The sequence below is a fragment of the Juglans regia genome, chromosome 9 (assembly GCF_001411555.2).
Source record: "Juglans regia cultivar Chandler chromosome 9, Walnut 2.0, whole genome shotgun sequence".
NCBI lineage: Eukaryota > Viridiplantae > Streptophyta > Magnoliopsida > Fagales > Juglandaceae > Juglans > Juglans regia.
Window position 1 is genome coordinate 14,799,283 of NC_049909.1, and position 13,000 is coordinate 14,812,282.

The following is a 13,000-nucleotide window of genomic DNA, read 5'->3' on the forward strand; positions in this document are numbered from 1 at the left end:
AATTAATAATTTTGCATATAATATAGTTTGGATAGTCAGATAAGATGAGATGAGATATTTTAAATAAAAATTAAATAAAATATTATTTTTTAATATTATTATTATTTTAAAATTTTAAAAAAATTATAATAATAAAATGAGATAGAATCGATATGTTCACAACGGAGAGCGAGAGGAGGATGCGTACTTTTAACTGTTGGAAGCGTACTTCGCTTTATTTATTTTTTAATTAATTTATTTTCCTCGTGCTTACACTATGACAACCGGTTCGATTTCACTCTCTGCAATCTGCATTGCTTTCGCCCAGTCCCCCGCGTCCACGCATTGCACTTTCAAAGCTTTACGTTCTCAAAAGCCAGCCCCCTTCCCCGCCTTCCCTTCTCATTTCTTCAGACCAAAGAGCAAAAGTCCAAAACAACAACCCAGCTTCAAAAGCAAAAGCAAAAGATCGCAATCCTTCTTTCCAATATCACACCATAGAGCTTTTAGGGGGGGAAAAAAAAAGCAAACCAAACCAAAGTAAACCTCACTAAGAAAACGCCCATTAACAAGGTTATCTCCCTTATATACTCTGCACCCATGTCTCCTTCCTCTCACTTTTCCATATTCCCAACGACCCTTCTGAGCGTAGTCCAATGGACGAGATTGTGGTTGCAGAGCCTAGCTATGAAGTCGACACAGAGCACACCATACCTGCTACCGGGACACTTACTGTTGGTTCTTGGCATGATCACGTTCCTGAGCCATTTGGGAGTGAAAGGTTGCCTCGCAGTTTGGCATCCGAAATCCAAAGATTTCTTCGCGTAGCCAATTTGATTGAAAGCAAGGAGCCTCGTATCGCTTATATTTGTAAGTTTATTGTGATTTGGAGCTATTGGGTTTATCTTATTGGTTTTAGAATGTTATTTGACGGGCTGCAGTGTTAATTCCTAGTTTTTTTGGATATTGGATTTGATTCCGAATGAAACTATAGAAGTTTTTGGCTAATGCAGGATATGTTGGTTCACATTTTACTAAAATTTTCGTTTCTATCTAGTGTTTTGCGTTTATTATGCAACTGAAGAAATGGGGTTCTTAGTCATAATTTCGAAACTAGACAACAATGCCTATGCCATTCATGTTATGATTGAGGTTGAATTCGACCATTTTAATCACTATGATAAAACCATTCCCGTAAATGATACTTATTAAGTAGGCCAAATAATTGGTCTTCTACCATGTGGAATTGATTAAATCCCGATGATTAATTCCAAACTGAATCATTAAGATTACACCATATTAATATTTATCATTTTAAAATGTTTGAAATATGGTAAGTACTAAGATGATTATGTTGGGTTGGTGGAATGGAAGAACAAATTGATGAGGCGAAATCCTAACCATTAAATTTGAAAATAACAGTTTGAATTTAAGAACTCTACGTGGTACAATATCCTATGAAATTAGGAATTTTCGGGCATCTTTGTACATTAAATGGCGTATTTGTTGAGTTAGATTTCAAAGCTTAATGATTTAAGTTTAATTTCTTTGCTTTCTTTTCCTCAAAAAGGAGGAAAAGAATGTGTGTCAGTTGACTGTAATTCTTAGAGCACCAAAATTACACTTTCTAGTTAGAAGTGATGGATTAAGGAAGCCTAACTGAATGATTCAAGTCCTGGCAATGGAATTTTGAAATAAAAAATAAAAAAAGGAAGCCTCATGGTATATGATATTTCTCGCCATCAAATTCACACTGAGGAAGGGGCTCAATTTCTAATCTGGCAGAACCTAGTCCTACAAGAGAATTCAAAAGTTTCACCTAAAATTGAGGCATAGTTTATGTCACATTGCTATAATGGTTTTCCTTGGCAGGTCGCTTTCATGCCTTTGAAATAGCGCATAACAAGGACCGCAATTCGATTGGGAGGGGTGTTCGACAATTCAAAACTTCACTACTTCAACGACTTGAACAGGTAGTCACTCATATTGATACTTTCTCATAACATATTTGATTTTCTTATTTCTCCCTTGCATCAACATGTGGGGCAACTAGACAAGATTTTTTACTCTAACCCCTAGGGGTTGGCTCAAGTGGTAAAGGCCTTGGGCTTGGGGGTATGCTCCCCCTAGGTCTCTAAGGTTCAAATCCTTTTGGGTGCAAATAATCTCTAGGGACCATAGGATTGAGGGATTTTCCCCTTAAATTACCGGAGGTGCACTTGCGGGAAACTTCTTACCAAGGGTTTGTGCACCCCCGGGATTAGTCAGGACGCTGTTCCTGAACACCAGGTGTCAATAAAAAAAAAAAGATTTTTTACTCTTGTCTTTTATACATGTAACATTTTGAGATTTAGCATGAGAGAGTGGTGAATAAGATCTCACATTGCCTAGAAGAGAGTCATTACAAATGGTGAATAAATCCAAATGTGGTTTGGGCTTTCCTTTAGTCATTACAAATGATGTCATAGTCAATCGCAATTAGAAGTGTGGGATTTAAGTTATGCCACCTATAACAGAATAGCTTGATGATGATGTTAGATATTTAAATATAGAGGTTGCAACATGGTGAGTTTTAGTATGGGAGGATGGTGAAGGAGATTCGATATTTCTTTAAAGGGAGAAGTTTTTACGATTTATAATTATTCCAAAGGGCTCCTATTTTAATCTTGACTGGTCATTTTGGAGATAAGCCCAAATGTGGCTTGGGCTTTCATTATCCTTGCTTATTTTTTATGTTACAGTCATTTTTAAGTGAGTGGGAGAATGTCTTGATCTGGGATGCGTTAGGACTTTTTAGTAGCAACAAGGTTAGTGTTAGGACAAGTGTTCCTTTCCTTTTCTTCCCAGATCAGTAATTTTTTAAGTGAGTGGGAGAATTTTTTCCAGATCAGCAGCAACAAGGTTAGTAGTTAGGACTTGTTATACTATAGATTAAGCAAATATCAGTGTCTTTGACATGGTTTTATGCCTTTCACCATGACTTCTCCCTCAGCCCATAAATGTTCACTCCTCAAGTGTCACAAAGGAACTTAATTCCTTTGTTAATGTCTCTAGTTTCTCCATGTCCTGTTTTAATTCTATTAAAGGCTACCACAAACTAATTTCTTTAGCTACTTCAACTTGATTTGAAATTAAAGCTGAAGCTGATAACTTCATATTTCTTAAGCTTTCACAGAGTGCTTTTGTTAGTGAACAAGAAACATAAAAATTGGTATTGATGATTGAGATGATTCTCAGATTCACATTTTTACCACCATATACCACCTGGGGATGGCATATCATAGCACTATGCCCTTTATCTGGAAAACAGTCTTAAGTAAAACAGAAGCAATGCATATTTCCTTGGACCTCTCAGAATATTGAGAGTATCAACAAGCATAATTTTATCTGGGGTATCATATTTCCCACTAATGTCTATTCCAGTCATCTATTTTTAGTTTTCTCATGCCTCAACTTTTATCACCAAGCTTAGTCATGCTTTTCTTCCTTTTTCATTATGCTTTTTTTCTTGTAAAAAACATGATTTTTTTTTTTTTTGTTGTTCTAAGTTTCATGTCTTTCTCTGCTTTGAGGAATCATAGGATGAAGATCCTACAAAAAAGAAAATGAAGATAAAAAGTGATATACGCGAACTCAGACGTGTATATCTTGCATACAAGGACTGTCAGACCAAATATGGTGAAGTAGTTGATTTAGGAAATAGGTAATCAAGCCCCTTCTTTATAAGCTATGCCATTGGCTCGTATTCAGGTAAAGTCAATGTGTAACACTTTTTGTGTCTTCTAAGCCTAGTTAATTGGATTTGTTTTATCTTAGGGACCAAGAGAGGCGGACAGATGCATCTAATATTGCTGCTGTTCTGTATGAAGTGTTGAAAGCAGTTACAAATGCAGATGGTCCCCAGGTGGTTTCCCTTCTTTTTTTTTCCCTTTTTCTCTGCTGCATTTTTATTTAGAACATTTGCAGGTTCCTTTATCACTATTGTTTTTGTTCTTAATTTTACTCTTATTCTCTCCAAGTAGGCCCTTGTTGAAAGATTTGAGTTCAACATTCTACCACTTGATTATGGAGGTATTCAGCAACCAATTATGCAACTACCTGAGGTCTGATGCTGTATGGATAATCTAAAAGATACCCTTTTTAATCAAGTTAAATTTCTCATTTATCTTAGCAGTGCATGCTGCTGCAACTTACCTAAGTTGTAATGGAGCATAGGAAATATGCTAATAAACTAATGAATTGTACAGATTAAGGCTACAATTGCAGCCATCTGCAATATTCGTGGCTTACCTTCAGCCCAAGATTTTCAGAAACATGGGACAGTTAGAGATTTGTTTGACTTTCTTCAGTTTTGGTTTGGGTTTCAGGTAATTTATTGTTGAGTTTTAGCTTACTTCCTTTCTTATTCTTCATTACTGTATACAAATGGTAAATTGATGACATAGTCTATTTTTTTTTTATAATAACAGCAGAACTTCATTCATAAAGAAGAGAGACATAGTCTATTTTTAAGCTGCTTACTTTCAGGCAATGAATATTTTCCTGATATTGCTACTGTGTTTTTATCAGAAAGGTAATGTAGCTAACCAGAGGGAGCATCTGATTCTACTCCTTGCTAACATGCACATTCGGCAAACCCATGATCAAAAATCTAACTCAAAGGTGTTTTATTGTTAATTTGTAATTTCTGGTTTGCTTTCTCTATGACTTTGTAATGCTTGGTAATTGTATTTGAACAGTTAGGGGATGGTACGGTGGACGAATTGATGAGAAAATTCTTTGAAAATTATATAAATTGGTGCAAATTTTTGGGGAAAAAAAGCAACATTCGGTAAGATAAGTGATATTTTTTACCCCTTGCTCATTGAAGTAATTAGAAATCTATGCCTTCTGTTCTTAGCTTTTCTACTTGTTAATGTTTTGCTAAATAGTTGCAATTAATTTCCTTCTTTCTGCTTGATATGTTCTTTTTTTCCACTATCCTTTTTGTTATGTTTTTCATATACACATTTTCTTTCAACCAGATATATCTTTATTTTTCAAATTCTTTTTCATTTTGAGTATATCTTAGATTATCACTATATTTTCTTACTACGGTTAATTGTCCGTGCAGGTTGCCTTGTATTAAGAAAGAAGCCCAACAATACAAGCTTTTATATATAGGGCTTTACCTTCTTATTTGGGGGGAGGCGGCAAACTTGCGGTTCATGCCCGAGTGTCTCTGTTATATTTTTCACCATGTGAGAATAACCTTAGATTATTATGATTTTCAGCAAGCATCTATTTAAACCATTCGGAGCTGCAGAAATTTTAGTAGTTACTGCCAGCATTATGAAGATGATGTCAGTCTGATTTTCAGTTGAGAATGAGTGAAGATACGTAAGAGAAATTGTACTTCATTAGAGTTTGAAGCTAGATGTCTGATAGTGTTCATAGTTAGAACTAATGCTGATAATCAACTTTTGATTTTGACTATAGTTTGTTATGTGGAACTTTATTGATTAATGGTCAGTTATTCCTCTCAAGCTATTGACTAGTTGAGCACTATCATCTTGAAAAAACCTGACGCTTTCTTATGCGTTTTTCCAAATTATACTGTCAAGGTGATGCGTGTGAAAATTGATGTAATATCAGTATATTTTGTTCCTTATAATTATTTTATATCTTTTTTTTTTTTTTTCTTGAAGATGGCATATGAGTTGCATGGAATGTTAACTGGTGCTGTCAGCTTGACAACTTGGGAGAAGGTTATGCCAGCATATGGAGGGGAGTCTGAATCCTTCCTTAACAATGTAGTTACCCCACTATACAGGGTTATAAGCGAGGTACAACTTGATTGTATCCTATCATTGCATATTCCTCTATAAAAGCTAAAATTGTTGTTAAAAACTGAAGGAAGGTAAGAAAAGCAAAAGGGGGACAGCTGACCATTCTACATGGAGAAACTACGATGATCTGAACGAGTACTTCTGGTTAGAATAATTTATGAGTTTGCCAAGTTGGGGTTTAAAGAAATTAGAACAAGGTATTTAAGTCCTCCATTTTTGCAGGTCTCCTAGCTGTTTCGAAATAGGTTGGCCGATGCGCCTGGACCACAATTTCTTTTGTGTACAGCCTTCAAAAAAACCTAAAGCTAAGAATGCTCCAATACCACATTCTACTGTAGAAGAAAGGAGGAAGCAAGAAGGGAACAAAGATGAAGAACTGGGGGTAGATATATTTGTCATTATTACTCTCAGAGGAACTTTGTCTCAAGCTTCTAATAAATTAGGATGGTTTGCATTATGTTCAAATTAAAAAGTAATTTCTATAAGTGGTCTTTTTGTCTCACATGATGTAATAATTTACTTGGCAGTGCTTTCTTACTTCCTACTAGAGTATTTTTGGATATGAGTGGCTGTTTGGTTTATGCAGTATAAATATCAGAGAAACCTCCAGATCAAAATCTTTTTATTGCTAAGTTTAATGTTTCTGGCATGCCAAGAGAATAAGCTGACCCTTTTTCTTGCACATGAAGTGACAATTGATTTTGGAGTTTTTTCTCAATGAAAAGTAGGACAGAATATATTCATACAGGACCCAAAAACTTAAACTGTTTAAATTTTTTATAAAATATGCTAGAACTATTTTGCTTAGGGTTTGGTGCATAACTTTCAATGGAAATTATTCTACATGATTGAGCTTCTTGTTCTTGCCTTTTATTAGCACAAGGATTGGTTCTTCCTGGTCTTCTTGTTCTATCCCCTCTTCGAATGGTTAGTGGGGAAAAAGAAGATTAGTTATGCATTTTTCTTCCGATCTCATGACTCTGCTCTCTCACTTGTTCTTTTCCCACAGGATTCCAGGGAGGAAGCTTGTGAACAAAAATGGCTAGGAAAGACAAATTTTGTCGAGATCCGTTCATTTTGGCAGATTTTTAGGAGCTTTGATAGAATGTGGAGTTTTTTTATTCTTTCCCTTCAGGTGTGCATAGCACCTAGTCTGAATGCTTTTTGGAGTGCTTAATTCTTGCAATGGTTTTGCCATGGTGTCTGATGATTCTCTTCCTCCTAGGCAATGATAATTATGGCATGCCATGATTTGGGATCTCCATTTCAATTGTTCAACACAGCAATATTTGAGGACGTTATGAGCATCTTCATTACTTCTTCAATCCTTAGACTCATACAAGGTATGGTGCTATTTTTCCATTATTCAGTTTGTGGAAAATGCTAGCATGTTACTGTGCAAGTATGGAACAGATATTGTGAGAAACAGTTGATGCAGTAAACTGAACAGATCTGACACTCTAGGGAAGTTTTAGCGGATTACTGAAAGCGATTCAATACACAATCGTAAAGATTAAATGAGGGAATAAAATATAGGGTTTGCGTTGGGCCCAAAAACATTTCTCTCGTATTTTATTTCAATAGAATAAACAAAAGTGACTGATTACAACCTCTTAATATGTATTTATTATTAAAAATAAAACCACAGTATTGTCCTAATCATTGAAGATACTTCATTAACCCCTACTTAAGTGAGTCACTTGACTGCCACAACCTTTTTAACTGTAAGTATAAGTTCATTCCAGCACTTTCACTGCTCTGGCATTAACCTCCTCGGGTGGGTGGAAGCTCAAGTCTGGCTGAAAAGTGGCTAATTCAGCACGTGTTTCAGGCTCAACATGTTCCACCCCTTCCTCATAAATCCATGTACATTCAGTTTGCAGGTTTTCCCAACCACTTGTCCAAGAATCCATGCTATTATAAAGACCCCTTTTTTAAATTCAGTTGTAGGTTTTCTCAACCAAACAGATCTGATGCAAGAAAAGATATGCCAAACTACCTTCCCTTTATTTTGTTGTTAGTTGCAATGGCAGCATGCACTTCATAGAAGGTCAGAGGTTTTGGTTGGCGGAGAAACATATGGGAAAGATCAAGTCTATTTCATTGATGTACAAACATATATATACACTACATACAATTGACACTTATAACATCACACACTTATACTAATTACAAACATGTCCTCTAACAGTTGGAAAGTATTGGTTTTTCATGAAAGAATTAGGTCAAAAAATGCTAGAGTGATAGCTAATTCAATAGTCAGATTATGACTTACTTAGAATGTAGAACCAGGATGCCTGTAATTTCACAATGCCTTTCCCCAAATATTTTCATAAATTTTACTAGAAAAGGAAGCAATGCGTTAACTATTTTTTTGCTCCCTGGCTTTTTAGGTGTTTGCAGTTCCAAAGTTAGGGTCTCCCAAATCGCTTTCAGTTTCTTGTTGCAAACTTTTGGAGGTGTAATTTAACTTACCTACTTGCTTCATCACCTATCATAAATTGGTATTTTAGGACCATTATGAAAAGCCTTTTGGAGTTATGTGGATAAATTTTTTGGGTTTGTTAGATGTTTTCTTATCTTATCTCAACTAATACTTTTTGATATTGAAATTAGATAAATAATTGAACAACACTTCTAGTACCAACAAATATGCTCTACATATTAGTAGTACTTTGGCAAAAGTCATATTTCACATAATTTCCTTTGTTTCGCCAAGTTAACTTTTGGTCTTTTAAAATGAGTAATTTTGTTTTGTCTCTCTTTTGATCAATAAAATTTTGTTTACTGATCAAAAAAAAAAAAAAAGAGTAATTTTGTAATGAGCTACTCATTTTTGTCTGTTTCCCGGTTTATCATACAATATAGTCCTTCAATATTGTTTCGGTAGCATAGCTCCCTCCCTCTGTAGTACTCCTAAATGGTCAGGAATTTGTGCATGTTCTTGTATAAATTTGTAGATTGTAAGGAATGTAGAGTATGGGGACACAATTGTGCCTCATTCTCAATGTTTTTCAGTAGGGAGTACGAAACTTATGGTATCAGAAGTCATGATATGATTCTATAGACTTAACAATTGAGTGTTTGACCTTGACTTAGGAGCAATAGGAGTTCGTACTTGGTTAATAAATTATTTTGATAGATAAGCAAGGGTTGTAGTATGAAACAATTCTTGTTTATGTTTTGGATTAAATTTGGTGGTTTGCCATGATGTACCAAGCTGAGCTTGTTGCTCAATGATAGTCGCACTCTTTCACTCAGCGTTACCAGGCCAGGACATGACTCCCTCTCCATTTATATTTGTGTATCAAACAAAATATATTTTGTGCTTGCAGCAATTCTTGACATAGCATTTACGTGGAAAGCTAGAGGCACGATGGAATTCTCCCAAAAGATGAAACTTTTGATGAGGATGGCTGTTGCAGCGATATGGACTATTGTTCTTCCTGTATGCTATGCTAAATCGAGAAGAAAATATACTTGTTATTCTGCACGATATGGGAGCTGGCTTGGAGAATGGTGCTTTTCTTCTTATATGGTTGCTGCTGCAATTTACTTGATAACAAATGCAGTTGACACAGTGTTATTTTTCGTTCCTGTTGTGAGCAAGTATATTGAGGTCTCCAATTGGCGGATATGGACAATTTTATCATGGTGGACACAGGTAAGTTCATTATAGAGCTTAGTAATTTTTTCAAAGGACCATTCTGGTCAATCTTTTATAAATTTTGCTTCAGATATTGAATCCAGCATTTAATAGAATGTATATATAAGTTGTGCTTGAGTTATTAAGCAGTGTTTCCTGAAATTTGTCTAATAATTATCACATGAGCAAGCAACACTGAATTTGCTCAGAAAATAAAAAGACTCATTCATATCAAAGACACTGGCGCATTTTTTTTTAAGAAATGAAAAAAGCGAATTTCAAGTTGTTGAAGACATAATTAAGATTCTTGTGTAATTGAAAACACCATTGTTAGGGGAGGGGGGGCGGGTGGGGGAGCAGAGTGCTAGCACATGGTTGAACTAAGAACTATTCTGCAGTATTCTTGTGCTTATATTTTTGTTATTAGTAGATATCATACTTGTATTTCTTGAGTTCATACCGCAGAAGATGAAGGAAAAAAGGAGCAAAAAGAAGATTACTAAAGTAGATAGACTTTAGTACTTGAAAAAAATTTGTCAGTTCTTAGTATCAAGAACCTCTAGAAGAAATCAATTGTAGACCAAAGAAATTCGATAATTGATTCTATTATTAGTATTGAAATGAAAGTTCCACCTTTTATTAGGAAAAAGGTTCATTATATTTATGGAAAATTAAACACCTTTTTGGTGAACATGAGTGGTACTTGAAAAATTAAACACCATTATAAGTTGTTCCGACATCAATTTTTATTTTCAATGCTTATGGATTTCTTGATTTTGGAGCCAGACGTGTAATTAATATTGACAGTGTCATAAATCACCAAGGCTATTGAAATGATAATAATAGTAAAAAAATGCAACATGTTGAATGGTTCATGGATTAGACATATGAGTAGTATGAAATATATGTTAACATGCATAGAGTGATAATTCTGGTGTGCTAGAAGACAGTTTGACAAGTTGATGGATCTATATCTTTTACACTGTATATTAATTGTGGGAAGCCATGTTCTATTAATTAATATAGACTAACAAAAATGAAAAGGAGAGATTGCTTCGTTTTGATATAAAATAGTATAGTTTAAGGACTCATCGCCATGTCTTTTACTACAGTTAGTATTGTATGCATCAATATGTATTCCATACACTTATTTGTAATAGCTTGTAATTATTACCTTCCTAGCTTCAATTTGTGAAACTACTAATTTCAAAGTTTGCTGCCCGCGTTCCAAAGGATTCAGTTGTCAGAAGAACACTAAAAGTTGATACCCTGCATCAAAAAACCATTACAATGGGTGGTCGTAAGAGAAAAGTGATTGGATCATGATCAGTGGCAATTATTTTTCACACTATGAGAATAGGATCTTTAATGCTAGAACTTTTGTGTCTTTAAGATAATAGAACTGCTGTTTTAATTGTTGTTCTTAGGGGTGTAAACGGTCCGGTCCGGTCTGTTTGGTCTGTTCGGTTCAGTCTAATTATTTTATTATTATTTTTCAAATAAATTAATAAAAAAATAAATTATTAAATTAAAATTAAGTGAAATATTAATGTGGATTATGTAACTAAAAAAATATTTTACTATAATTATATTTATGATGTTGATAGTTACTACTTAATAACTTAGACTTTACTCTTTAGTATACATAATTATTAATTGTTGGGGTGGAGACTGGTTTTGGAGATGAAAAATCGAGAAACAGTGAATTCGCTCGACTGTCTCTCGACCTAGCGCTCGAGTGAAACTCTAACTGTGAGTTTGCTCAAGGTGCACTCGATAGTGGGCTTGAGCAAAGCTCAACCCGTGAGTACGCTCGAGTCTCACACGACAGTGGGCTCAAGTGAGACACAAACCCCAGTGTTCGCTCGAGCCACGCTCGACACTCCACTCGAGCCAATATTAATAAATATCAAATAATTTTATTGTACATAGATTATTCATGTTTGCTTGCAACTTTAGTATTTTAGAAAAAATTACCTAATTATTTTAATTAAGTGTAAATAATAGAGTATGTATAAATGTATGATGTATTAACTATTTATATATAATGACATAAATTATCACATGATTTATGATTTATTATTAATTGATAGCATATATTATTTTATATTTTATATGGTCAATGATAATAAATGAGATGAAAATGATCTCATTAAATTATATATAAAAATAAAATTTCAAATTATTTAAAATATTTTTAAAAAATATATATAGGGGTTCTGTCCAATTCGGTCCAGTCCGGTCCAAAATTTGTAGACCGGGGACAGGACCGAATGTCATCTGTCCACATATTTTGGGACCAAGACCGACTGGTCCATAATTCGGTCCGGTCCGATCAGTTTTGCCGGTTTGGACCAAATTACTTACAGCCCTAGTTGTTCTTGATTCTTCATCATACTTTCTTTAACATGCAATATGGCAGGAGGATAGCACAACATATATCTGGTTGTTGGGACACGTACCTCTTATTCTGACTTGCCTTTCTCAAGAGAAATTTCAGGATAAGGGGAATTGAATTGGCAACCATAAGGAGTGTTGTTCCTCTATGTAGTATAGTTAAATTATTTATGGTACTGGACGGTTTTTTTCTCTCCATCATGATTGTATGACCCATCATGGTTGTATGATGTTTATAAGTTATTTTATGTTTCATTCTATTGAAGTTCATTTTGTGATTTTAAATATTTTTTTGAAAATCTTGTTTTATCATGCAGCCTAGAATCTATGTTGGACGTGGAATGCAAGAAAGCCAAGTTTCAGTGTTGAAGTATCTCCTGCATCACTATACTACAATTTTGTTGCAGAGTATTAATTCTTTCTAATATATTTTTCCTACCATGTAGGTACACCTTGTTTTGGATACTAGTACTGTTAAGCAAATTTTTGTTCAGCTACTATTTTGAGGTAAGTATCAATGTAACATTGCCTCTATTCAGGATGAAAATACATTTCTGTGGTTTCTAATGTTTCTTGTGAGATCATTGGAGCTTTATCCATCTTATACAGTGGCTCATATTTGTTTGCCTGTATGCACATCTGTGTTTACTTAAATGATATGCAAACACTTCACACATGAAGTAATCAGTTCCATCTATGTTGCATTCATTGACTCCAGTACAAGTTTCATGGGAAAAATTGTCATGTTTATGTCGGAGATCATCAATACCATAATACTAGGAACTTTTCGTAGAATGAGTATTAAGCATAGCACACATTAATAGCTACCCCTAAGAGTAGTTCCTTGCCTTGTACACCTGGAACTCCATGCGGATCATGTCGGTGCAGATTAGAAGAGATTACCAGAATGAGTCTTTAAAACTAAGGTATTTGGAACGCTGAAATCATCTGTTCCAAAAAAGCTTCAGCTGTCAGAAACTGGGCCAACAGTGTAAATCAATCACATATCCACAATTTTGAATATTTTCAAAACTACCCTATATTTTATCTAAAAACTATATGCCTCTTTCATTTTCATTCGAAAGACATTACATTAAATGATGTCCCTTGAGAAGCAGTTGGATTAACCAAACTGTACTGACAATATGGC

At 34.6% G+C, this 13,000-nt stretch overlaps 1 protein-coding gene across 2 annotated transcripts in view; it reads left to right on the forward strand.

Moving 5' to 3' along the window:
- The first annotated feature begins 359 nt into the window (after positions 1–359).
- LOC108994391 (putative callose synthase 8) overlaps positions 360–13,000 on the forward strand; it is a 31,210-nt gene continuing 18,569 nt past the window's right edge. Inside the window, exons 1-17 of one of the 2 annotated variants that reach the window (XM_018969583.2) lie at positions 360–849; positions 1,852–1,952; positions 3,561–3,682; positions 3,796–3,883; positions 4,002–4,082; positions 4,227–4,346; positions 4,549–4,641; positions 4,719–4,810; positions 5,093–5,219; positions 5,667–5,804; positions 5,875–5,951; positions 6,030–6,189; positions 6,817–6,942; positions 7,033–7,150; positions 9,143–9,471; positions 12,168–12,220; positions 12,297–12,357. In XM_018969583.2, coding sequence (XP_018825128.1) covers positions 636–849; positions 1,852–1,952; positions 3,561–3,682; positions 3,796–3,883; positions 4,002–4,082; positions 4,227–4,346; positions 4,549–4,641; positions 4,719–4,810; positions 5,093–5,219; positions 5,667–5,804; positions 5,875–5,951; positions 6,030–6,189; positions 6,817–6,942; positions 7,033–7,150; positions 9,143–9,471; positions 12,168–12,220; positions 12,297–12,357 — 2,100 coding nt within the window. In that variant the 5' untranslated portion in view covers positions 360–635. Of the gene's footprint in view, positions 850–1,851; positions 1,953–3,560; positions 3,683–3,795; positions 3,884–4,001; positions 4,093–4,226; positions 4,347–4,548; positions 4,642–4,718; positions 4,811–5,092; positions 5,220–5,666; positions 5,805–5,874; positions 5,952–6,029; positions 6,190–6,816; positions 6,943–7,032; positions 7,151–9,142; positions 9,472–12,167; positions 12,221–12,296; positions 12,358–13,000 lie in introns of those variants that run through there. The other variant, XM_035694128.1, reaches the window with a different exon arrangement.